This window comes from Alosa pseudoharengus, unplaced genomic scaffold, assembly GCF_046254945.1.
Source record: "Alosa pseudoharengus isolate Yale_2024_CS ecotype anadromous, Long Island Sound unplaced genomic scaffold, YU_APseudo_1.1 YU_APseudo_1.1_scf_6, whole genome shotgun sequence".
Taxonomy (NCBI): domain Eukaryota; kingdom Metazoa; phylum Chordata; class Actinopteri; order Clupeiformes; family Clupeidae; genus Alosa; species Alosa pseudoharengus.
Window position 1 is genome coordinate 41,822,615 of NW_027468848.1, and position 27,896 is coordinate 41,850,510.

General features: G+C 39.5%; 1 protein-coding gene across 2 annotated transcripts in view; it reads left to right on the top strand.

Moving 5' to 3' along the window:
• The first annotated feature begins 8,760 nt into the window (after window positions 1–8,760).
• The window catches only part of gins4 (GINS complex subunit 4 (Sld5 homolog)), a 60,246-nt gene continuing 41,110 nt past the window's right edge, over window positions 8,761–27,896 (top strand). For both annotated transcript variants that reach the window (XM_076270535.1, XM_076270536.1), the window contains exon 1: window positions 8,761–9,245. In XM_076270535.1, the coding sequence (XP_076126650.1) occupies window positions 9,162–9,245 (84 nt within the window). In that variant the 5' untranslated portion in view covers window positions 8,761–9,161. The remainder of the gene's footprint in view (window positions 9,246–27,896) is intronic.

Here is a 27,896-nt window from a genome sequence, read left to right on the forward strand (position 1 = left end):
ATTGGCAAAATGGTTCCTCACGCTTCCTCCGCCGATCTACGGAGTGCGCATGCATGTTGGAGCGCTGTAGACTCATCCCGCCGATGGTTTACCCACCTAAACTGACAAGTTTTATTTGGCGTGCAGGGGGAAAAAACCCTTCCGACACTTTACCGCTGGTGCCCTCCAATTGCCGACGTCGGTAAGACCGAACGTGCTGTCTGGGATTGCTGTGTGGTACGAATTAGTAGAGCGGCTACAAGGCCAATTTGGCAAGAATCGTGCAAATTATGATACAAGCATGAAACTTGGTAGGTATGTGCTTATGACCAATACAATCAAATCTACCTGATTGGCCACTTGAAATGGTGGCCATTTTCCAAGATGGCCGCCAAAAAAGACTCCAGAAATTGATTTATTGCACAGAATTGACCTAGCAAATTATGATACAAGCATGAAATTCGACATGTATGTGCTTAAGACCAATATAATCAAATCTACCTGATTGGCCACTTGAAATGGTGGCCATTTTCCAAGATGGCTGCCAAAAAAGACCCTAGAAATGTATTTATTGCACAGAATTGTCAAAGCAAATTATGATGGACGCATGAAATTTGGCATGGATGTGATCAAGACCAATACAATCAAATCCACTTGATTTGCTACTTGAAATGCTGGCCGTTTTCCAAGATGGCGTCCAAAAAGACCCAAGAAATTTGCAAATTTCAAATGTGCAAATTGCAAATGTGGTGTAAATAATTGTTCACTCTCCTTAAATATGTTTCCATAGATGATGAAGTGATACAGATATTAAAAATGTTCCACAATGACAAATAAGCCACTTATGACACACAAATAGCATGGTGATAACATGCTAATAATGCCAGTTCTTAATGTCAATGGAGGGCGTTGCGTGATGCCACCCCCCACCCCCCCAAACAAATAAAATGGTTATGACATGCTAATAATAGCACTAATATGCTAATAACGGCAATTCATGGTTTTCTCGATGTTGCTGTTAAACAAAAGATGCGTGAACACCAGAAACAACCTCAGCTACCAAGTAGCCAAGGTCGTTAAAGCTTTGTCATGAATACGCTTTTTTCGCTCTGGACGTGACATTGACATGATTTAGCTAATCACATAACGGCTCTGGCTTGTCAGCCTGGGACATTCGAAGATAAGAGCATTCCAATAGTTTTTTGCCGAACCGCTCATTACCATCATATGAGCTGACTTTTAATTGCTAAATCGTTTAATCGCTCTGGTCGCCCAGATTGGTTCACTCCGGCGAATTCACTTTGGTCGCTTTATTCGCTGACCCTCCATAAAAAAATAATGACTTCCGTCTTTCCGGTCGCATAGGTTGCTTTTGGTTTTACATGCAAATAACAGCGGTAACAGTTATTAATGACAAATAAGCCCCTTATAACACACTGATAACATGGTGATAACATGCTAATAATGACAATTCTTGATGTCAATGGAGGGTGGTGCGTGATGCGATACCATTGTGGTAATAATATGCTAATAACGGTAATTTATGATTTTCTCGATATGGGCGTTTAAAAACACTAATAACGTGCTAATGGTACTAACGGTAATAATATGGTAATAATGTGCCGCTCACTATAATTTGTGCTCTCTGCGACTGTCCCCACAATTACCCTAGAGTTAGAGAACAAGGCGACCAGAGTGAATCAATCAGCAGTGGTCCAATGTCGCTGTAAGTGGCTAAAATTAATTCCGAATAACCTCAGTGGCTGGTTTAATTCAGATAGTTTTGGTCTAAATATTGTAAGGATATCGAGAGTGATATACAGTACATATACTCAAATGTAAAACGGCATATACAGTGTAATTTGTAGTAGGAGAGTAGGCTACAAAGTAGGGCAGTAAGAACAGACAGGAATATTATATATGAGGCATACTAGCATATAAGTGTTATGTGTAACCACTCTGAAGGCCTGACTACAATCGGCAGGCCAGATATTGGGAATCCTGCTGAATGGGGTTGGATGAAAGAAGATGATACATGGCAGGTTTGTTGGACAACTTTGCCTCCAATTGCAGCCAGCTGTCAGGAACTCACTAAGTGTTCATGCAAAAAAGGTTGCACCCATAGATGCAAGTGCTTCCGTTTGGGGCTTTTGTGCACAGCACTATGTGGTTGCATATGTGAATAGTAGATGTAGACCCAGATAGCAATTTCCTTTGGGCCGGATCCGCATAAAAGCCTTTAGATCCGCCTGTAGCGGACATACGGTATCTGACTGTGGGCCAGGTCTACTCCTGATACAGGTTTCAGCTCTGCTAGCAATGCTGTTTTATCACCGGTTTACAGATTTGTCCCAGGTCCAATTTCCGCAACTCAACTGGAAGTCAGGAGATGCGTTTAAAATACAAAACACTGATTTGGCCCAAACCTGTGATACGGATATGAGCCGAAGGACCATTTTTTCAAAGCAGACCCAGGTGGTAATGATATTAATTAAGGTGCTGATTCTGCTAAATTGACTGTCCTTTCCCTACTTCATTGTCAACTGGCTGCTAAAGAAAAAAAAAGGTATTTTGGAATGGCACAAATTTAGAAACCATGGGGGTGCAGTATGTTCCCATGGCCACCTCATTTCTACAGTAAGGCTGGAAAAGAAGATATAGTTGGCTCAATATTTATCATATGTTTGTTTCATTATTTTTATTATTACCTAGCAGTGGTAAAAGTAGTCAATTGTTGTTTGTGTCAGATCTAACAGTGCTATGAAACAACCCCATATTCTTGCCACGCATGCAGAAGTCCAAGCAGTAATGTTAATCAAGGATCTTTGGTTTGCTCCCTATCAATCTTTTGACATGATTTGCCAGCCTGGGGTTGGACTAGGACAGCCCAACTTTTCAAGGTAGTATCTGCTTTTTATCTCTGTTGGTTTATTTAGAGACAACAACAAGCAACCGAGCGATTGATAACTTTACTATTATTTTCCAGCAACAACAACTAGCTTAACTTAAGCAAAACAGCCATCACAATAACTATTTTGGAAAAAACAGTGATAACGCTAACAGGATCACTGATGATAAAAAAACGAGTGTAATTGTGACTTAGCTTATTTGCAAAAAGGAATAAATGGCTAATGTTTATTTTGTGTTGTTTCAGATTGACCATGGAGATGACTGAGGAAGACAGCCTGAATATCGATGGGAACAGTGGAATTAACACGACTTAAAACTTTGTCTGGGATTGCCCTTCTACAGCCAGGTTGTTGAATAAAAAAATAATAAGACACTTATTTGTAAAGTTGTTTTTACCCCCCTATTGTGTTTGTAGCCTAGCTTATGTTTATTAGTTTAGCTGTTGGGAAAACGTTACGAACTTTAGCCTGGGTGAACCTATAACGAACCTGTTAGCAAATGTGTAGCAAACAGATTTTTCAGGATAATTAATTACCAATCACATTTCACATATGTAACGGGTCCGTACCACACACAATAAGCGGACCCGTATTGCATATGATAAGCAGATCTGGAACACGTCAGTAACACAGACTATCATACGGAACTGGGCCAGTCTTAGCCCTTATTGGAACCAGATCCGTCAAACGGATCCAGACCAGTTTTGGACCGATGTGCGTTTGGACGCCGGATCAGGTCCATTATGCAGATCCGTGCCGGACGTTGTGGTAGGTGTGGCCCAGTTCCGTCCCAGTGTATGTTTGCTATCTGGGGAGCACTGTTGCACAGTGACTCAATTAATTCCAAAGGGTGAAATGTTGATGGTGTTTTCTTAAAAACACAATTGAAAAATTGCTCACATTTGCTGTGAAATGGACTGTTATTTTTCCATGCTGAGATACTTACAGCCATATTGTTCTTCTTGGCATCCGAGTTCTTTGCCTTGTTACAGTTACCAAAAAAAAAAAAAAACATGCTCTGTTATCGCCTGCTCTGTTCTATTGTCCCTCAGTGAGATTTCTAAGATTAATTTAGCCCTTCCAGGGTTTGTAGTCTTTGTACATAGTTAATTTGTGAAACACTGAATCTCAGTTATGTGCCTTTTTGCTTAATTTTTGCTTGATTGAATTTCCAATGACTTCATCATAGAAGGAAACAGAAATTTAGTGAATGTTAACATTGATTTGGGCCACATCTGCTAAATTAATTGCAATTAATGAAGTTCTAGTGTCTTATTTGGTTGCCATATTTAAAAATGGCTGCCATATTACATTTTCAAGTTGCAAATGAGGTGGATTTGTTCTTCAGCACAAACACACAAAATTACATACTTGTATCATAATTTTCTTGCTCACTTCTGGGCTAAATTCAGTCTTTTATTGTAAAATGGCTTCCATTTCAAGTGGCGAGTCAGGTAGATTTGATTGTATTGTTTTTTTAGCACATTCATGCCAAAATTAATGCTTGTATAATAACTTGATAGCTTGATCAATTCTGTGCAACAAATCCATTTTTCTATGGTATTTTTTGGCGGCCATCTTGGAAAATGGCCGTCATTTAAACTGGAAAATCAGTTAGAATGTATTGTGTTGGTCTTAAGCACATACCTGCCAAATTTCATTGCTGTATCATAATTTCCTTTGTCAATTCTGTACAACAAATCAATTTTAGAGTTTTTCATGGTGGCCATTTTGGAAAATGGCCGCCATTAAAAATGGCAAATCAGGCAGATTTTATTGTATTGGTCTTGAGCACATACATGCCTAATTTCATGCTTGTATCATAATATCTTTGGTCAATTCTGAGCAATAAATCAATTTCTGGGGTCTTTTTTGGCGGCCATCTTGGAAAATTGCCCCCATTTCAAGTGGCCGATCAGGTAGATTTGATTGTATTGGTCTTGAGCACATACCTGCCGAATTCCACGCTTGTATCATAATTTGCACGATTTTTCCTGTAGCCGCTATACTATACATACCTAGCGTTCATGGGCTTCGTAAAAACCTTTCTCCGAGTGAAAACATCATCATTCCGCGTCATTCACACTTAATAGGCTTGTTTGACTTCGGCTGAGTCTGACTTGGTCTGGCTTACTACATAAACGTGATCTTCAGAGCCTAGCCGGGAGGAGCTACAACAGAGGGCAGCTCATCCCGGACAGAAAGGCTACAGTCTGCCTGACGTGACTCGCGGGAGACATCGCGGGAGATATCGCGGAATGTTGTTTGCAATAAACACAGCAGAACTTTCATTCTTACTCATTAAAATGAGCATGATGACTGACGAAATAAATTCTTATGATGTAGTTTAAATAAACCACTGTTGTCATACAGTTAACAGGCCTGCATTGTAGCACATAAATTCAATATCAAGTGTTTCCCCTATATGTGTGTCTATCTATTTAGCCAACAGCAGAAAATAACAGAATATCCAAACGTTTTCAGTAGGCTAGCCTACCATTGTTGCAGAAATCACGTATAAGAAGGTATCCCTTTGATTTCTGTTTATTTTCGCATATTCCAACATAAGGAAGCAGCATGAGCCTCTAGTCATAATCGTCATGAGGACATTCCTCCCAAATGGCCCTATCACGTCTTTGAACTGACGTCATGAGGGCGTGTTTCAGCTCGTGCAGCTCGTGGAAGGCAACTGCAAGATCTGTCTGCAGGCTAAGGGTGCATTCAGAGCACCTCGGAATGACAAGGACCGCCCCCATGGCTACTTTGTTTTTCCGACAGCAAGTGTTCAAGTGCTTAGCCATCGAATGTGTGACAAACACGGATGCCACAACAAAGGTTAAAACATACACTCACTAATCCTAAACAAACAACTGTATTTGCTTAAAATATAGTGTAAGATGCTCGTGAAAGAAAGATATGCAGCTTTTCAAGTGATAAAAAGGGCAAATTCCCAAGTTCACATTAAAACTGTTGGACATGAAAGGCCACATGGACTACAAACGAACTACAACGTGACGACAAAAGTGATGACGAGCCCCTAACTGGGCAACTCTGTTAGCAAAATCTAGCCCCAGTTTCCGACCACTGACTCACACATTAAGTGACGTGAATGACGCGGAATGATGATGTTTTCACTCGGAGAAAGGTTTTTACGAAGCCCATGAACGCTAGGTAAGACTCCCGCGATATTTTAAGGCCATGTGACATGGTGTCACGGTGGTAAGTCCCTCCCCGGCTGACAGAAGTCGGACAGAATTTCTAACCAGTATGCATTGCGTCCATCCCAGTATGCATTGTGTTCAACCCAGCATGCATCACATCAAGTCAGATCTGCACAGATCTGCCGCAAGTCGAACTCCCCTAATGTGTGAGTCAGAGGTCGGAAACTGGGGCTAGATTTTGCTAACAGAGTTGCCCAGTTAGGGGCTCGTCATCACTTTTGTCGTCACGTTGTAGTTCGTTTGTAGTCCATGTGGCCTTTCATGTCCAATAGTTTTAATGTGAACTTGGGAATTTTCCGTTTTTGTCACTTGAAAGCTGCATATCTTTCTTTCACGAGCATCTTACACTATATTTTAAGCAAATACAGTTGTTTGTTTAGGATTAGTGAGTGTATGTTTTAACCTTTGTTGTGGCATCCGTGTTTGTCACACATTCCGATGGCAAAGCACATGAACACTTGCTGTCGGAAAAACAAAGTAGCCATGGGGGCGGTCCTTGTCATTCCGAGGTGCTCTGAATGCACCCATAGAAAGCCAGACCAAGTCAGACTCAGTCGATCTCAAACAAGCCTATTAAAACTGTTGGACATGAAAGGCCACATGGACTACAAACGAACAACGTGACGACAAAAATGATGACGAGCCCCTAACTGAGCAAAATCTAGCCCCAGTTTCCGACCTCACACATTACGTGATGTGAATAGACCTCTCCAGAATATATCCCGCCTCCTAACTTCCGTATCCATCCAACTTCCGGGCGTGGATTGTCTATGGGAAATAACATGGCGTTTTGAAAGATCGTACCTGTCAAACTCTGTAGGTGACAAAGTAGAAAAAGCTGCTGGGCAGATTGGCCTACACACTTCTGCCATCTAGTTTCCACTGGATTGTTTGATTTTCGGTGCCGTTTGAGTAGTATAGTCTATAGTATACTACTTAAACGGCACCGACAATCAAAAAATCCAGTGGAAACTATATGGCAGAAGTGTGTAGGCCAATCTGCCCACCAGCTTTTTCAACTTCGCTACCTACAGATGTTTTACCGGTATGATATTTCGAAACGCCATGTTATTCCCCATAGACAATCCACGCCCGGAAGTTGGATGGATACGGAAGTTACGGAGGCGGGACTTATTCTGGAGAGGTATGATGATGTTTTCACTGGGAAAAAGGTTTTGAAGGAGGGGAAATGTCCATTTTTTCAAATAGCCTACCCTGCTATGCATTTTGTCGTCTTAGATTTCACTAGGTGTTGTAAATGTATTGACAGCGCAATAACTTAAAAAAAACGACCAGAAAACAATGTCAAGGCATTTGTTGAGAGGAAAGATGGTTCTGGTGTTCTTCCTATAACTTACGGTAAGCTATTTCGTTACTCAATTGTTAGGTCTATCCAATTGAGTGCAGAGGCATTTTCCCGGTTTAATCGGTTGATGCCCCATAATCTTGTCCCAATGGAGCAGTATCAGACTCAAATTCTGACTAATTGAGTATGAAGATGCATGAGTAAGTATACTCTTTTGATCCCGTGAGGGAAATTTGGTCTCTGCATTTATCCCAGTGAAACGCACAGCACACACTAATCCCAGCGCAGTGAGCTGCCTTCAACAACAGCGGCGCTCGGAGAGCAGTGAGGGGTTAGGTGAGGGGTTAGGTGCCTTGCTCAAGGACACTTCAGCCGTGCCTACTGGTCAAGGTTCAAACCGGCAATCCTCCGGTTACAAGTCCAAAGCACTAACCAGTAGGCTACGGCTGCCCCTGTAAAGCTGTCTATTTGAATATGACACTTTAATAATGTAACCCCATTCTAACGGGTGTGCACAAGCGCTTAAAGTAATAGTCCGGAGCAAAAACAACCAAACTGCATTTAATATAACAATAGCAATACATCATAGTACATACATGAAGTAACTCAACATTTGACACCTCCGATAGGTTTAGTGTTCCAAAATGTCAAATAGCCCGTTATCGTTACCAAATTGATAGCCAAGGAGCCAGAAGTGAACACGCGTGGCTATAAAAACGGCGCCTTCATTTTACAACTAAACACGAGAAAATACTTTTATAACAGCTCCATTATGTTATCTCAATGGCAATGCAGCATTTGTTTGCACCTCCAACAGCATGGCGTACCTGGTTACCTCCCAAAAACGCCCCTAAACGCCCACAAATACCCCAGAATAGCCACCTCAGCTCTCTCGGTTGGGAGTTGGTCAAAGAGTTCTTTCCATCATCCATCTCAATTTGAGTTGCATGGACAGCATGTCATAAAAAAAAAAACTGTTTATCAGTAATCATTAAACTATTAATCAGAATGTCAGTATAACTATGGGAAAGCCTGTGGATGTGGATAAGTGTTGCCTTCACATTATCTAATATAGATATAGCCTAAGTCAGACAAGCAAAAAATGTCCCACATTAGGGCAATCAACCACAGTTGTTTATTTAAGATTAGTGAGCGTATGTTTTAACCATTTTTGTAGCATCCATGTTTTTTACACTTCTGGAAAAGCAGTGGGAAAAAACAACGTCACGGGGGCGGTCCCTAATACTCTTGGTTCACACTCCAGTCCAGATGGTGGCGCTAATGCACCAAAAAGCTAACCGCCATACCAAACATTAATAATAATAAGAAGAAGAAGAAGTAAGAAATGGCGGGAGTTTATTTGGAGGCGGAAGTTAGTATAAGCGTTTACTCTAAATAGCTTTCTTGGCTTCTAAGTTACCTGTTTAGCCAAAAGAAGAAGAAGTAAGTTACCTGAAGTATTGCCGTCTACAACAACTACAATTTTACATTCTGGTGAGGTAGCGCGACGAAAAGAGACCATATCTACTGGTTTACGGAATGTTTAGATTCAGTTCCAACAAATGAATAGCCTTTGTTGTATGATGTTACCCAAGCATGCGTATTTGACCAAGTAACGTTAGTATAAAGAATTATAAACATTGCGAGAGGCAAGTAAAAGGAATAAAATCGTCATCTAGGAGCAATCTCCTGCCTTGAATTACAGTAACGTTAAAATCTAACTTAGGCTAACGTTACTGTTGCAACATGTCGGACTGTCTAAGTGACCACATCAGCGATGAAAATGAAGATGTAATCACCTCTGCGGAGCTCATTGTGAAATTAGAGGAGGTAAATTCAGTAACTTATGTCTTACTTAATATGCTAATGTCAGAAAGTAAAGTGAGTCTGTGTTATTTAACGTAATCGTAATGTATTGTTTGCACTAGGCCTACCCTGAGTTTTAGACCTTTCGTGCCCGTGCCGAACATTCCACTTTTCGTGCTTGATGACCCACACACACACACTTTATTTCTTATATTGCATGCCATCAATGGGATATACATACCATTTTAATCAGAGGGATCAGTTATGTTAACTGATGTAAAATACATGGTAATAATGTTGATCTAGTAATGTACAGATTTTTTGTCCCAAACTAAATTGTTCTTCAGTCTACATACAGTACATCAGTCGAATTAGCATTTTGGAAATTGGACAGGCAGGTGCACAAGTGTCCTTCCACTGTACTGTGAAAACATTACCCTCTATTTTACGCCAGCTCGTGTCCCAACAATATTATTTTTGAGGTGGTCCATCAAATGGTCCAATGCAGTTTCCTAAGACGATCTTGATTGTTATCTGTAGCTGGACCTAGGGGTGAACGATTTTGGAAAAAAATCTAATTTTTCTAAACAATATTGCGATTGCGATGCGATATGCGATTATTGTTAAGCTCTTTATCTTCTGTCTTATTCAACAAAGACAAGCAATATATTATTCTATAGTATGACCAACACAAAATTATATAAGTTAAACATAAACTGTTCTTTCCTGGAGCCCAGGCCTATGTTATGATGGCATTAGGTCATTGAATAAGATTGATGAATTAAATAATTTTTATTTAACTATTTTAATCACATTAGTAGACCTATATTTGTTGAACTTCCAGCCTTGTAAACATTTAATGATTCTGATACGTTTCTACTTTGTTTCTATTTCATGTAGATATGATATTCTTTCGTTAGTTAAAAAATAGGTCTACATGTAGTGGCACTGACACTGATAAATGCGGCCGAATGACCGTTCGGCTAGGTGTTAACTAAAGGTTAGCATCATCAACACCGCAGCGCAATACGCATGCATGCAAATTAACTAGTTTGTTCATATCACAACAAAGCCAATCGCGGAGACAAAACTCTTTAAACAGGCAAAGTTATCAGCAGTTAGCAGCATGTATGTAGCCTAGAGCCTTAGCTGGTAAGCTAATGTTAGAACAGATGGGTTTTTGGTGGTTAGCTGTGTCAACTACTTGAGGATAACATTATGCATCAATTCATTACCTGTGAGATGAAATGTTTGTGCCGCAAATGCAAATGCCCCCACTGTACAAGGATACAAGGAAGTTTATTGTCACATGCATATAGTTACTGGAAGTAAGAAATGCAGTGAAATTATGTCTGGTGTCAGCCTATTTGTGCATTAATGGGGGGGGGGGGGGGGTTTAGTAGATTAAGTGGCAAGGGCTGCATAAAAAAGGTGGGGGAGGATTGGGATTGGGTGGGAGGGCACCAACAAGGAGCACCCAAGAGCAACAGGGGCAAGGAAAAACTCCCTTACCAAGGAAGAAACCTTGGGCAGATCCACGGCTCAAGGGGCTAACCCAACTGCCAGGGGTCTTGGTGTGTGTGTTGGGGGGATGACAGGGGAGATGTGTATGTGGGGAGAGGGCAGTGTGCAATATGTGTGTTGGAGAAGCTTCCTGATGAAATAATGTGCTGTGTATGTAGGGGGGGGGGGACTTACTATTGCAAGCAGAGTACTGTATGTATGATGTATGTGAGTGATGACAGTGAAGATGTGTGTGTGGGCGGGAGTGGAGTGGAGCAGTGACTGTGTGTGTGTGTGGGTAGGTGGGGGCAGTGTGCTGTAAGTATGTAGAGGATGTGTGTTGGAGAACATCCTGAAAACAATGTGCTGTGTATGTAGGGGGGGGGCAGTGTGCAGCAAGTATGTAGAGGAGGCTTACTGTAGCAAGCAGTGTGCTGTATGTATGTGAAGTGATGACAGTGATGATGTAAGTGTGTGTGTTGGGGGTGGGGGGGTGGGGGGGGGGGGGCAGAAGGCTAGGCAATCAAGGACATGGGTAGATGGAGGAGAAATCAAAAATAATAAATAAAAAGTTCTATGGAGATGTGCAAAAGTTGGAGAAAGTCAGATATGTGTGTGTGTGTGTGTGTGTGTTTGTGTGTTTTGACGTGTAATGAAATAAGAAAATAAATAAAAGGTCTGTAGCATAGGGAGAGGGATGTAAAAGTGCTAAAATCTGTCACTGTACTCCAGTAAAAAAAGTCCCCAGTGAACAGATGAGTGCAGCCTAAACAGTCGTGGAGTTTTAATCGTCAGCTGGACAAGTGAACGAAGTTACCAGCCAGAGTAGCAGCACAGGGTATTTATGAACTAGAACCAGGGGCATGGCAGGTTCGAGCAAAAGGTAATGAAGAGGTTTATTTTTAACCAAAGTAGCTCTAGTGATCAGACCTTTCTTGACACTGTTAGCTGGTCCTCTTGTTTACATTTTTTGCTTCTTCAGTGGTCGGTGTTAAGAGTCGGTGGCGCGTCGTCAAGCGCAAGTATAAATGCGTTTTGTTGACGTCACATATTACGAATTGCAGCCTTTGCGGTTTGAAAATCGCGTTTCATCATATCGCGATATTATCGCAAATGCAATAAATCGTTCAGCCCTAGCTGGACCTATCTATTACATGCAGAGCAGCCAACAAAGCCTTGAGACTAGAGCCCGACCGATAAAGGATTTTGAAGGCCGATACCGATACAAATATTTGTTTATTTAAAAATCCGATATTCCGATATATCGGCCGATATATATATTTTTTTTCAGAAACGCGCAACAAAACATTAACAGATTTCCCTAATATTAGTTATTTGTAGTTATTTATGAGTATTGACTAAAATAATATGATAATGCATTTAAAAAAACAAATCTTGTTTATTTCTAAATAATATTTTCACAGTGGAACAGAGGAACATCGAAATATATTAAAGTTCTGATAAATAAAATGTATAAAAATAGAAACTTAAGATATGAAACTTTGTCTTTTGAACAAAAACATAATAATAACAACAACAACCAAATCAAAGTTACCAGTATTTGGTAAGCTTCATAAATATAACTTTGAACTAAGAATTACTTAATTACAAAAAATAATGATGACATTATTACTATCATAATCATTTGTCATTTATCATTAAACAAGATAAAGGTCACTCTTAAATGTTTGAGTGTGCGTGTGTAATAATTATTCCCTATTGCCTTATAAGCTACCTTATAATTACAATGTCAGCTTGCTTATCCCTTTACCTGCACTTTTAAAATTATTTTCATCAAGCTACATCAAACCATTTTCAATCATCAGTTGCTGCCTGTCTTCTAAAACCTAGGCTACTATTTAGTGATCTAAATCCATTACTCGTTAATGCTGCGGCTGAACGACAGTCTGAAACGCACACTTGGCGTCATTGGATTTCACACACGTGTAAAAGAAAAGCTAACTTTTATGCACAAGCTGCGTTTGATACTTTTTCCCTATGTCTAAATGTTCACTCCTCGCACATCTAACTTTACAATGCAGGGACTGTAACTACAGATATACTAGTTATAAATCATTACTTTATTTAGGCAGAATAAGTTCGTTGTGGTTTCCAAGCTCATTAATGTTAACGTTAGCGGTCTTCCACTAATATTCATGGCATTAGCTAGCTTTGTGGTTAGCTAGTCTATGATGAGCCCTAATTTAGCAATGGATAACTGCAAATTGTAAAACATACGCTTTCAAAATAACAGGCCGGGGAGAGATGATACGTCTCACTGCTATAACTGTCACGCTATTAAAGAAATACATCTTCAGTCACATTGTCAAAGGTTAAAAGGACAGACAGTCAACTACACTGTAACAACGTAACCTAATTACTAGCTAATTCCGCTTCACTCTCGGCTTATTTAACAGTAGCAAAACTTGACATTGTTTTCACGAATTTTGTCATGCTTATTTGAGTTAAGAGAACTGATGGGGATGTTCTTTTAATTGTTATTTCAAGCAATGTATGTCTCGTGACCAAATCACCATGAACACACTTCACTGATGATCTCACTCGCGGATAACTGGTTCTCTCTGCTCGACTCTGGCTGGATCAGCAGGTTGCAGGATGTGTGGCGCGTTATACACGAGTGTTGCCAGCAGGGACGGTGTAGAGTGCCCTCTGGTGGACAAACTATACAACGCCAACACTCATGACATGGTTGAAGGGTGTTTCGTCCGTTTTTATTTTATTTTTAAAATATTAATTTATCTGCCATTATAAATGCCGATACCGATAGTTTGGAAAATGCCTAATATCGGCCCGCCGATAAATCGGTCGGGCTCTACTTGAGACGATGCAACATAAACAATTTGGTCCACGATCCCTGCAGAGACTTGGTTCCCCAGTAGTAATGGATATTAGGGAGGGAAGTGAACCCCATGTAAATGATCAATCCCAGAAACCTGTAAACTCTTCTGGGGCCCACATAGCAACATTTGTCTGGCCCACCGCTGGGCCACTACCTTTCCTCAGGGTTGCCTCAGTGTTGGCCCACTTCTGATTTGATCCCCGGCCCAAAAATGGCCCAGTCACTGATAACTATAACACTGACTATAACACTGATAACAGTCACTGATAAGAGTTTGCACTGGCTCAGGTGTGGCCCACACACACAGTAAAATGACTCTTATAGTTTCTCTTGGTCCCCCCATTTTCTGTGAGTGTTGGCTGGGTCCCTGGGCCTATACTGGCCCACACACTATAAAACTGATATGCTGAGTGTTGGCTGAATGTTGGCTGGGTCCCCAGGCCACATGTGGCCCATTAACTACCAAAAATACTTGAAAAATAAATACAAATCCAGAACTAGTAACTAAAAGCACAACCTACTTTTATTAACAAGTTTAACAAACACAACCTTGCAAATAAAACAAACATTTAAAAATGATACAAGCTTTTACAAATATACACTTTAGACATTACACCAGTAAAAATATACAAGCTATCTACAACAATTTAAATATTTCATATACATCAGTGGCGGCTGGTGGTTTTAAAAATAACGGAGGAGGAAGGTGCGCTTGACAGCCTGAGCAATTGAGCAAGGCACTTAACCCCAAATTGCTCCAGGGACAATGGACTTTGTAATATATTTGAAATTTATAAGTCACTTTGGATAATAGTGTCTGCTAAATTAATAAATGTAAATGTAAATAAATGTAAATTTAGGTCTGGGAAGTCAGGAAAGATATGTAGGTCTAATTATGAAATACTCTTTTCCAGATGTGCAAAATTATGAAAAGTCTGGAGGTTTTGCTCAATATAATACATTTGCAGAAAAGTTTATTATACTAAAAATAGACACTTGTTTTATAAGACCATGTAACTATTTACCATTTAAAAAAATAGACCTTAAATGTGGTCATTTGTAACATGCTATTGTTTTAAAGCGATGGTTCGGAGTAATTTCACCCTAGGGTCCTTTGCACCATGACCCCGAGCCAAACACCCTCCCAGAACCTTTTTTCCCTTGGTCGAACCCTGGTTGAGTAGCGCTGTCAGAAACTAATGACGTTCTGCAGTCGTGATGGAACCAACTTTTGTCTCGTAAATTACCCCACTAATAATGCCCTGAATGGTACGAAACTTCTGCATTAGTACAACTATGTAGCCTAGAAATCTAGACGCGCCCCTAGCGGCAGCAAATTACGTTTACTGCCAGGGCTAGTCTAGCAACTCTCCGTTGGCTTGTGGGCTCCAGAAATCGAAACTCAATCAGTTTCTGACAGATCGACAGAAGCCAAATCGCTATAATTTACAGATAGGTTGTAGCTAAATGGGAATTTATACTCGAAAGGCAAATGTCATTGAAGACGTCATTAAAGGAATGCATCATGGTCTGTAACGATGTTACTACCCAAAGATACAGTTAGAACGGTGAAAACCAGAACATATTAACAACTAGAACATTATTTAACAATTGTTTAGTTAAGGCATAACTTGGATGATTATACCAATTTTTTTGTATCAGCACATCCCTGAACTGTCCACGTTTGTGACAGGCCAGCAGTAGCCGATCGTTGTCTGTGCTACCAGTTAGCCATGTGTATTTGTCATATGTAGCATTCAGGAGCCTACACTAGCCTTACCATCTTTTTTTGGAATATGATTTTTTGGAACTGATCTTCCTGCTGCTTTGATCCTAACTTTCACACTGTAGTTGAATGTATAAAAGATGGACAATGTCCTCTGATTCCATTGTACTCTTTATTTCACGAGCAATAAAACAAGCTTTCCGTTCAACACAAGATTCTTCACTGTATGACCGCAGATAACATTCTTGCAGAGCAGCTAGCTGCTCATTGGTTCACCGTTGGCGCTAAATTCCAGAGCCTCTGGCTAGACCCACCCACTCAAATGGAGGAGCTTCCTCCCTTGTCCATTGAAAACGACGGGATTCACGAGCCGCTGGGGTCTGAGGCGTTTATATTGGAATTCAATGAGGGGCTTGAGGCGGAAGATCCTCCATACAGTAATTTTTAATTGCGATAGGGGGTGCTGTTGGCATTTTAACCTAGGGGAACGATTTTTGTTAATTTAAAGTGTTCAAATAGTAATAACAGTAATTTATCAGATTTATCAGATTTTTCTCTAAAATTTTAGGGAGGTTGTTCCTCCCTTTCCTCAATGGAGGAGCCTCCTCTATATATATATATATATATATATATATATATATATATATATAATAAACAAATACCTAATTTTTGCTGTTGTTGCGAGCGAGCTAATAGGCTACGATATGGTAAATACTTTCAATACGATCAGCTCCAGAAATTAAAGGGTTTTCCTTATTTATTTTATAAATTTATTTCCTTATTTATTTTATCTAATGACATAGAAAACATGATGAATTGCATCCACATATTTTTATGCACTATGCATTTTTTCACTAGCCTAAAACCGTGAGACTGAAGGCTAATTACTCACGTATTTCTTACAGGCACTCAATTACACCTACACATCACCAATGTGCACTCAATTAGACCTGCACACCACATTAAAGATATGATTAAGTGTAATAGTTTAAAAATCAATATAAAGTATTCAAATGGCTAAATATGTTTAGCTACTAGTTAGGGCTGCACAATTAAGCGAATTTTAATCACGATCACGATTTTGGCTTCCCACGATCAAATTTGCGTGATCGAGCGATATTTCAAATGCGTGCATAGAACCAACCTGGCAACCCATAGAACGCTCCGCTACAAAATGACAGCTGTTCCCTGTACTGCTCAGCCTGATGCACTGCGGACTAGTGACATTATGTTAACTATTAGTAGGCTAGTTAGACTATACAATAAACGACGATCAAAAATCAAATGTGTGGCACAGCAGAAGGCCAAGAGCTTGTCCCTCGAAGCGGATCATCCATTGTTCGAAAATATTTCGGATTTCAGGCAAGTTAAGTTAACCAAAAATATAAGCAAGGCAGGGCTCTCAACTCATACCGTGAAACACATTACATGACGTAAACCACACATGCCTTTTTTATCACGTTAACTTTTAGTCCTTGTTTGCTTCCTCTGATAGCCTATACTGTAATAAGAGTTGAGCTAACGACGGGATCCGTGAATTTTATTAATGTATTTTATAAGCTACATGTGCAACCTACAATGCATATGCGTTTCAAGGCACAGCCTACTCAAAACGAGTGAACAATAATGAAAATGTAGCCTACACGTCAGTGTTTTACATATCAACGAATGACTAAACCAGGGGTGTCCAAACTGCGGCCAGCCATTCACTTTAATCCGGCCCGCCGAGCATTTATTAGTTTATCATAGGCCGCTCGCTATTTTTTTCCAGCGATAGACGACGTTGTGGTTAACTTTAGGCTACTGCAAACTGCTTTACACTCTTCTTAGAGAACGTTTACAATGTCAATGTCAAAACAGCTTGTCACATCGAGATACATAGAACCTCCATTGCAGCAGCTTGCATTACAACGTTATGTTAGTCCATTTAATTGGGGACGCATTTGAGCGTGGGAGAGAGGGCGATGGCAACAGTAGTTCCCATTACTGACCATTTATAAACTGTGAGAGGGCACAGCCATAGGCACAGCACTAGCCATAGGCTATATTTGAGTGGAGCTGGCAAAGAGTCTTAAAGTAACAGTGCACCATTTATAAATGAATTAAACAGCATCATTAACAGTATTTCTTAAGAAATTAATTTTCTACAACAAAATTATTTTGTCATTTAAATAATACAAAACATTATTATTATTATTATTATTATTTGTGTGTGGCCCGCTGGCCAATTTTCAAAACCCAATGTGGCCCTTCAGTCAAAAAGTTTGGACACCCCTGGACTAACGATTACAGTAAACTTATGAACACGAAGCAGAGCTTAAGTGGCTAATGAGGAGCGTTGGGAGGATTCCCGGTGGGCGTTTTCCCAAATATTAACAAAGTAGCACGCACAAAACATTTGTTTGGAAGTTGTTTGGAAGTTTGGAAGTCGCAGTCAAATCTATATTTGCCGTAATTTAGGAGAGTAAATGTGAGGGGAAGAATTTGGGTGAGCCAGATAGAAAGTCCAATATGTTTAGGGAAAAAATATTTTTGTCACTAAAATTAATTAATAATCGTGATAAATAATCGTGATCTCAATATTGATCAAAATAATCGTGATTATCATTTTGGTCATAATCGTGCAGCCCTACTACTAGTAATAATGCAGATTCTAAAATACTATACATTATTAACCCTTAGAACCCTAAGCTGTTTTTAGGGCATTTTCACTACCTTTATTCATAAGGATTTATTCTGGTCATTGTAAGTGCCACACACATATATTATATATTGGTTTTTTCAGGAGAGTCTAGGCTATTCAGATCTGCCATCATTTCATGTATTAATACTAGCATTGATTTTATTTAGATTTTTAAAGAATTAAAATATAAAAAGTGTATTATAAAATGTCTTATATTTCGACATGTATCTCACCACAGCAAGCTCACAGCTCTACATGCATTTCATGTGTGTGTAGGGCAGACTGTCCTGAATCGGGCAATATAATTGCCATGTTGGAGGGATACTCTGGGGCTGAGCAATTTACAGAAATATTTGCTGTGTGATTTACGGAAATAAATGCCATTTTTTATTTAGTGATGAAAAATGACCTTTCTGCGCTCCATATCTGTGACACGAACTGATCTGACCTGACTTGACCCGAGGTTGCGTGTTAGCCTGCGTGCCTGTGTGTATGCAGTCATAATAATTCTCAACTTTTTACTGCATTGCCATGAACAAAGTAAAGGCAAAAAAGGTGTTTATTTGTTGAACAAATTGGGATGCAATGTGAGCCTTGAATTGTGTGTTGGTTTGTGTACATGACTATTATTTTGCAGTCACTTCGTCTGGTTTTATAAGCCAGAAGGGTCGATAAACATGGTACCAATGGATAGCCCTGTGCCTCCTCTTTCATCTGATATCCTTGCCATATCGATGCGATCACGGATTCGCGGGTAATTCAAACTAGAGTAATGTGTGTGCAGGTGAACGCAGAGAAGTATAGACTGTAAATATGATGCAATTTGATTTAATTTCATGATTTTTTTTAATTTTCATACTTGATCGTACAGACAAGTGTGTAGTCTCGTTGGAAAGCCCCACTTCTGCTCTGTCGTGCAATAAAGGTTTCATCTCGCTGCGATGAACCGTTCTGGAGCAATGTAACAGAGAAGAAAGGGTGTGTTTTTTGACGCACTTTGCGTCAATCGGGTTCTAAGGGTTAACTAAATACACTTTATATCAGGGGTTTTCAAATTGGGTGAATGTGAGCCTCCCCTTAGAGTAGGTAAGGACAGCCGAGCCCCTGGCGTACACGGCGAGTCGACACCACGCTATGTAAATGAGGATTTCTAAGCCAATAGGTATGCTTCGACTTGTTGGTGGTGGTAATTAAACATGAATGGGGCCACATTTATGTATGGGAAATGTTGATTTTGTTAACAAACAACTGAAAACGTTACACAGGGGTCCTTTAAGTTTCATGTTGCCTAGTTGAAAGAGTGAAGAGAGAAAAACGCTGCTTTATATGAATTTCAAAATATTTAAAAAAAGAATCTACGGGGGAGTTCCCCCCTATTTTGAAAAATGAATTTTAAGCCCTGTCCGAGTAAGTGGTAAATCTTCTGATAGAACGGCTTCATTCTCCCAACAAAACAATGCCATAGGGCTTGTTGTAGGGAGTTAACTTACTCAGGTTTGTCACTAAACCAGGTACCGTATTTTCTGGGGCCTATTGCACAAAACTAGGATAAGGGATTAAGCCGGGATATCTTGGTTATCCTGGCTCAATTTATCTGTGATCCAGTTGCACAAAAGCGGGATAGGGGGCAGCAGGATATGTTATGGTATAAGTTACCATGGCAATTTATTCTTTGGAGCTAGCCTGCTCCAGACCAGGCTAAGTTCCAGGATCTATTTAATCTCATCCCTTATCTCAGTCAGCAGTCACCACAAACGGAAACCAATAATTATTTCACTGCCCACTACACATTGTTATCACATATACCTAGACCCATTGTCATTATTTAAACGTTTGTGATCATTAATTAACTTTTACATACTCGCCATTCCCGACCTGTCATGCGACAATGTGACATCACGGGAGTGCCTAACCATTTCGCACGTGGTGGTCGCGGAACTAGTTGCAATATTCTCCTAAACAGAGGTGTTGCTGTTTGTTGCTGTTGTGAAAAGGCTATCGCTACCTACTTCACACCGTAGAAGAAGCAATGAAGCCGCTAGTTGCCATGGTGAATCAGTTAATCTGTGATCGGTGGCGGGGTCTATTTGAGGGAGCCGTGAGCCAGGATAGGTTTCACCTGGCTTGATGAATCCGTGTCTGCTCATCCTGGCTTGGTCTTTGTGCAACCAATTAAGCCTGTACGCTCTTTTTTTGGATTCATTGAGCGCAGCTCAGTAACTTATCCCGGATGTCTTAATTCTGCTTTTGTGCAACGGACCCCTGGACTGTTAGTCGCTCCGGAGTATAAGTTGCATCAGTCAAAAAATGCGTCATGAAGAGGAAAAAAACTATAAGTCGCTGTTATTTCGAAATTATTTTTACGAAATCCAAGACCAGGAACATACATTTAATCTGGAAAGGCAGGGTGTTCAACTACACAATAGCACACAGAACAACAGGCTGAATAGGTGTCCGGTAGGTATGTAACGTAATACAGTTATTCAGCTACACTATTTAGCCAGCTTGATGTTGGTTAGCTTGGTGACAAGGAAATTAAAATGGCAGTGCCTGGTTGCACAGTTTGTTGTGGTGATGTTTCCTTTCTGCCAGATGTGGAATATTAACGATGACTAGACGTTTGTTTGCTTACCCTCGTTTGAACTGCTGTTGTCCTTTGCTGTGTAATTTGTTAGCTAGATGCTAGCGATTAACAAATTGCTAGCGGTTGTCTGTGTTGAACATGGGAAGTGCCTGGGAAGCTGAATAGGCTAAATTAACATAACAAGCCAGCAAGTCACAAGCCTAGAGCGCCCTCTCACTGTTGTAGATGGTAATGTTACCTTGGTTCATGCAAAGATTCATGTCAGTCAACAGGAATTAACATTTAACATGTTAATATATATATATATATATATTTATATATTCATATATAAGTTGCACAGCAAACTAGTCAAACTATGAAAAAAAGTGTGACTTATAGTCCGGAAAATACGGTACTTGGAATACCCCCATGTCATCATCCCTGTTGACCCGTTAAGTAAGCAGTATTGTGTTTTTTTTTCCCTTGCTCTTAAGGCGTCTGCATACTCGCCATTCCCAACCTGTAGCGCGACAATGTGACGTCACGGGAGCGCCCTAACCATTTATACTTGTGTGTGGTGGTCGCGACACTAGTTGCAATATTCTCCTGAACAGAGGTGTCGCTGTTGTGAAAAGGGTATTGCTACCTACGTTACACAGTAGAAGAAGCAGTCAGTAGCATTGGCGTCAATGGCAGTAAAAAACACTAGCTAGCCTTTGTGATGGTATTTCAGACTTCGGTTGCTGCTATTCACAACTACCATCATTACCATCTAGTTTCCAAGGTGTGTGCAGATAGATAGATAGATAGATACTTTAGTCATCCCGAGGGAAATTTTAATAATTTAAACATTTTAGTTAGCTGGCTAGCTAGCTAGCAGCTGGCTGAGTTTGTGTAATTTACTAAAGTGGAAAGAGATTTTGTTTAGGTCTTAGTAGATATCCTTTAGTTGAAAATAAACAGTGTTTCCCACAGAATTGGATTCAATTTGTGGCGGTAGCTGACTTGGACAAGGGGGGGGGGTCACTTTAAGACGTTCCTGAGTAGCCTAACACAGTTAACCCTTTGCAGACCGCACGCTCTAATTTCGGTACCCCAGTACCGATGACGTTCAGTCTAATAACTCAGCCATACCCCAATCAATTTTATCAATGAAAACTTCCTCAAAAACGTCACATCATAGGCTTTCTGGCGATATGATTGGTTAAGGGATTTGTGGCGCGAATTTATTTTACTACGTGAAGGAAAAATCAAGAGTTGACGTCTCCCTCCACTAGAGGAAAAACAGCAGGAAACACTATGCATCGTTGATCTTGACGTCGTCTAAAGGAGAAACTACTGGATCATCTGAGGTAAAAACAAGTCTTTTTATGTTATTACTACTAGTGCTGCCACTAACGACTAATTTTCTAACGACTTATCTTTCGACTAATTTTTCGATTAGTCGACTAATCTAAACGACTATTTTTTTTTAAATCAAGTGTTTGTTATTTTGTTGTGTACGTTTTATTTTGAACTCAACTAAAGGGAAAACGTAAAATATATATCACCCTACTTTTGTTAGAAGCTGTATTACTGTAAGTAAACTGTTCAAAAACATTATGTATTAAAAAAAAACACCCATTTAAAATGCTACCTTCAGATCTACAGTAATGTCAGACCTTTGATAGACTTTATTTGTATGCCAGTGTTGCCATCGACATACACAACTTCTTTGACCTGAGGCCCGGTCATGGCATACTTTGGGGTCATAGGGCCCACCTACATGAACCCACCCCCCATCAAATTATCATTATATCACATCACAATTATTATTGTTATGCTATATTGTTATACATGCACTTCAAAGCAGCCAGTGTTTAAAGTGCTAACATTGTTCACAAAAAGTTTGAAAACATGCACATCAGAGGACTGCTTTACTAATGTAAAATATAATTAGAATAGTTCCATTGCTTTTGCATGGTTGCATGATAAATACTTCTCAAAACAACAGCAATTATATGGGTGTCATCGTTTTGGGATGTTTCCCTCATGCAAGCATCATATACTGGTAGGCAAATGGAAAGAATATTTACATATTTAATTATGCCACAAGCTTTTGGCCACGTTATTCAAATTTGACTATACAATACCGTAGATAGTGTATTATAGTCTGTGCTCTGTTTTTATGGAAGTTGCATAAATCCACATTGTTCTATTAAATGTAGTTTCATAATTAAATAGCTTTCCAATAGGTTGAATTGGAGATTTGCTACCAACGTTATCAAGTGCTTGAATGAACGCTCATACCACCATTTAATTGTATGCCTCTATGTTTGATGACACCAAATTAGCAAGTAATTCATACTGATTGCAGAAAAGTTTGTTTTCTTTTTCTGTCGGTCCGCGGTTCCCTGATCAATTGCGCAGCAAATTATCAGACGAAGCCCCGGGAATAATTTCACTCCGCGGCTCCGCGCGGCCCATAGTTTGAGAAACGCTGGACTTTGAAAGGCGACAGGAGTTGAGGACTTTGCAAATGAGCCTAACATCAGCATGTTCAAAACAAGTAGGCTACAGGCACTTTGCGCGTCTTACCACAAAGGTTACTTCACTTTATCAGTTGGCTTGAACGCTAAAAAAATATGCGTTGTGACTTATTGACCATGGGAAATGACGCACCTTGATTGTTGATATCACGGGCGGCGGCATGTTCGGTTTAACGTTTTTTTGTATGAATGAATTACAGTAATGACACGCCGTTGCGTTGTCAACGTGAGACACTTCACTTCATTTATTTCAATTTCCACAATAGGCTACTATATTAGTCAGAGTCTGGACTAGCGTAACCCCACTTAGCTCTGCCTAATAATTAATTGCGCTGAAAGCAGGCAGGCACGCAGCTTTGCTGCTGGCATTAACACTTGCGTGCATAGTGGGGTTTAAAACATGCCAAAGTCTTAGTAGCCTGTTTAACATCCAAAGACAGTCATTGTACTTTTCAAGAGTTAATAACATAGAGTTAATATAACATTACAGCCGTGTGAGACCAAAAATAAATAGGCGGTCAATAGTAAAACGACTCTTCGACTAAAAAAATTGCAGTCGACTAATTTTCATGGTCGATTAGGTCGACTAAGTCGACTAATCGCGGCAGCACTAATTACTACTTGTTATCCATGTTATTACTTCAAAATCGTTTTTAAAAGTTATTTTTGCTGGTAATTACACCTTGTATGCATGGCCGTAACATAATGCGTGTGTGTGTTCACTTCAGCTGATATGACAGCTGGTATTTTAGCACACCGTAATCTTTAGTAAACTCATTATTTTCAGTCATTTCTGGGGGGTTACTATATGTCAACCAAGATTACAGACCTACTAGGACTTACATTTTAACGATTTGTTCTATTTTGAACGATGTTCCTTGCTTGTCAGCTGATACAGAAAACCAGCTAAGTTAGGTAACGTTAGCATCAGAAGAGGCTGCAACATGTCCCTGACGCGTAGTCTCGATAAAGTTCACTCCCGTGCTTCATGACTGCCAACTTTATGTCAAGTACACCTAATCGGTATTTTATTGTCAAATAAACCATTCCTTCGTAATATGTATAGCACAATTTACAGTTGTTTGTAGCCAAGTTGCTTAGCTTACTTAGAAACATCTGACATGAATGACAACGTTAATGTTACGTTACCGACGTGAAGACTGTTGATCACCGATGGTGTAACGTAAGGATTTTATTCATTGCCTGCTGTTTTCATGAATACATGACTGAAGATTTGTTATAAATGTGTCTTAGTGTTGTTTAGCTTTTAGGCTGTAAGGTTGGCTGCTACGATTATGAGGTTTTTGGGTGGCTAACTATGATGGGAGCTCATACACCCAAGCCTACTCGTCGACACATTATTTTCTAAGGGGGTGTTTTGTCTTTACGCAACTGCAGTAGCCTATGCACGGTGTGTATGTGTATGCATACACTGTTTAGATGTTTTCTGTCATATCTCCTGACTCATGTTCATGAATCAATGTTTGCTTGTAAACTGGTATGCTATGTATGGTTTAGCCAAGGCAATAACACCTAGTGAGCTCTGAGACTAATGTTACCTCTCCAAGCAATATTGGAGTCCTCCAGTGACAATAATACTTTTAGTGAAAAGAGTCATGGTTGGTGGTGATTAAGATTATGTGGAAGTAATGTAAAATAAAACTAAACAACCTATTTACTATCAGACCTGTGATTTTTTTGTTATTTTAGATGGAGGGAGAGAAGTATGTGCAACTGAGGTGAAAGCAGCCGACTGCTGATGGCAAACATGACCCCAAGGACCACGGTGGCATGGACATGGGACATGGATGGGTAGTTTCTGGATGAAGAGGAAGACAATGATGTGGTAGAGGAGGAGAGTAATCTCCCATCATCCTCAGCTGGGTAAGCATGTTTGTGTATGTGTGTGTGTGTGTGTGTGTGTGTGTGTGTGTGTGTTCGCCCAACTGGGCGTATGCACATTTCTGGTTGTGATAAGAGTGTTGCTTATAACAATAATGACGGGGATTATAGTGATAATAGTTTGGTTAGATTTGTAATTCAATTTCTAATTTTCTTATCTGACAATTTCTTTATTTTGAGCACAGACAGGCACACCAACTCCAGTAGCATTTACACCTCATCGTCTGCTAGGCTTAGATGGACACACACACACACACACACACACACACACACACACACACACACACACACGCCACAGCTGTGACAACACACACACGGATCTGGTGTGAATGCGGCGTTAGTGTATCACCTTATGTGTAGGGCAAATGATATCGATAATTATATATTGTATCAAATTATATGCTGTATGGTTGTTAAATGTATTGAATTTCTTCTAATGTTTTAATTGTTTATATGTGTGAATGTTAATATGAATTGATGCTTTGTTCATCATGTTAAAGTAATTTGTTGATCTTTGTTATACTGTTGTCTTGTCATTCTTGTAGTTCTAATAGTTACTGCTTGTTTGTAAACATATGTTTTGTTATTTACCTGAAGTTGTTGTTCCTGATTATTTAATGAAATTGTTAAAGACTTATCGAAATAAAATGATTTATTTCTTCTTTCGTAAACCTAACACATGTGCCAGTGTCTCTTATTCTTGTTTTCATAGTAGAATGAAGCACATGGAGAAGCAGTTACCATCTGGCTAGTCTTTATTTCAGCCTTTATCTTTCCTCCCCACAATTGATTTAGCCTCTTCAGAGTACAGTAAGACATCCTATATTTAGCTATGCATCTTGTTTTGATGGTAAAACATCTTATATTTGTTACATGACCATTATATCTGTGTATTTTTGGTCAGATGTCAAACAAGGAAAGGAAAACATCCTACTCTTTAAAAATTCTACATGTTACTGCGACTTGCAGTTATGAGTAAATTAATCATAACTTCTGAACCAAAGGTGATAAATTGATTCTGTTTTTTTCACTGAGGAGATCACAACACTGTCTCTTTCACACACTATATCTACAATAGACATTAGGTGAAAAGCAAGATTCATCTTTACAAATTGATATTTTCGTGTTTTTTGATGTTGAATTTTGAAGGTATTGTTTAAAAACAATGTGTGTTACACTCAAACTTATTAACTATGATATGTACCATTTTAAAGGGCTAGTTCTCCTGATTACAATGGTGGGTATATCTTATCTCTGCCATGTAGCATGGCCACACAATAAGCCTTTTTGTCTCACAAGGGCATCAAGTATGAAAAATCGGAATGTTTCGTGCCGTCTGCAAAGGTCTAATACAGGGGTCTCAAACACCCGGCCTGCGGGCCAAATCCGGCCCGCGTCCGGCCTAATTCCGGCCCGCGACGTATGTCAAAATAATAATGTAATCCGGCCCTTGAGACTTTTTAATTGTGACAAACAACGATACTGATTAAAATAGACGATAGTTCCAAGTTCGGTGACAAATCTCTTTGTACTCTGCTCCACTATGTGCTAGACATCCAGAGCTTCATTCAAACCCAAAATCGCTGCACAAAGTTTTCAGGAAATACTTGTATTACACGCGAGAAACAAAGACGTGCATTTGTAATGACGCGGAAGCGATGCAGGCCATAGTGTTGCAGAAATTGAAGCAGAAATAGGCCTACACCAAATGTTGAAAAACGTTTACGTGTGATGAAGTCTTAGGTAGGCTATGTTATTCACCTATTCTAAATCTGAAGGAGAATATCCTTTTGGAGATTATGATCGATCGTCTATTGAATGGAGGTGCGTCTGCGTGTATACGACGGTGTCCACTATACCATGCTTATTTCGACCCTCTGCTCAACATAGCTTGGAGGTTGCAGTGGTAATCTTGATGATAGTGTCCGTAATGGACGTGGTACAGACAGCAGGGCTAGTAGAAATAGGGCTCAAAACTACAAAGTCACCCGCAATATGATGCGAACTTCTGGGTACTCAGATTACCCGCGATAGGAACTGATTTGACCAGAATACTTTATTGTAGGCCTTGTGGTTTAGAAACCATATACATCTTAGGTGTTGGTATACATCTTAGGTGTTTTCCTGTTAATTTGTTATGTGGGCAATATGAAAAAAGGAAAGTAAACCTGCTCAAATATGTTCATCCAGTATTTATTGAAAGGTGCATAATTTGAGGTGCTTGCCATCCAGTGCCAAATTAGATGGGTAAATTTACCCCCTTCATAAACTTTTGTTTTACTCAAAGATTTTAACATTTACAGTAGGACTTTATCTCTGACCACTTTCAAGCCATGGCCTTTTGAAATTTTTATATAAAAATCCAATGGTGTTGCTTCACACCAAATATTTTTATTTGGTGTGAAACACACACATACCTGTTTTTATGCTTTTCATTTGTTTAATAATTTGTATTAATATTTATTTTATCATTATTTTATTTATAAGCTAAGGTTGCTAGCACAGGTGTCTAAAACTAGATAAAAACACTTGCACTTTCTGTTTGCATTGTGGTATTTGAAAAAAAGAACATCGCATTTTCAGAAATAGCCGGCCCTCCAATCAGATGACGTTGGCAGAATTGGCCCCCAGCTCATTTGAGTTTGAGACCCCTGGTCTAATACATTTATCATAACTTTTGAACAAAAGGTGATACATTGATTCTGTTTTCATCACTGAGTAGAGGACAAAATTGTGAATCTCCCATAAGCTCTAAGTTTTTCTCTATCTACAACAGAAATTGGGGGGAAAATGAGATTAATCTTGACAAACTGATAGTTTTGTGTTTTTTGGGGTTGAATTTTAAAGATATTTTTTTAAAAATATGTGTGTTCTCTTCAAAATTACTAATTATATGTTATACCATTTGAA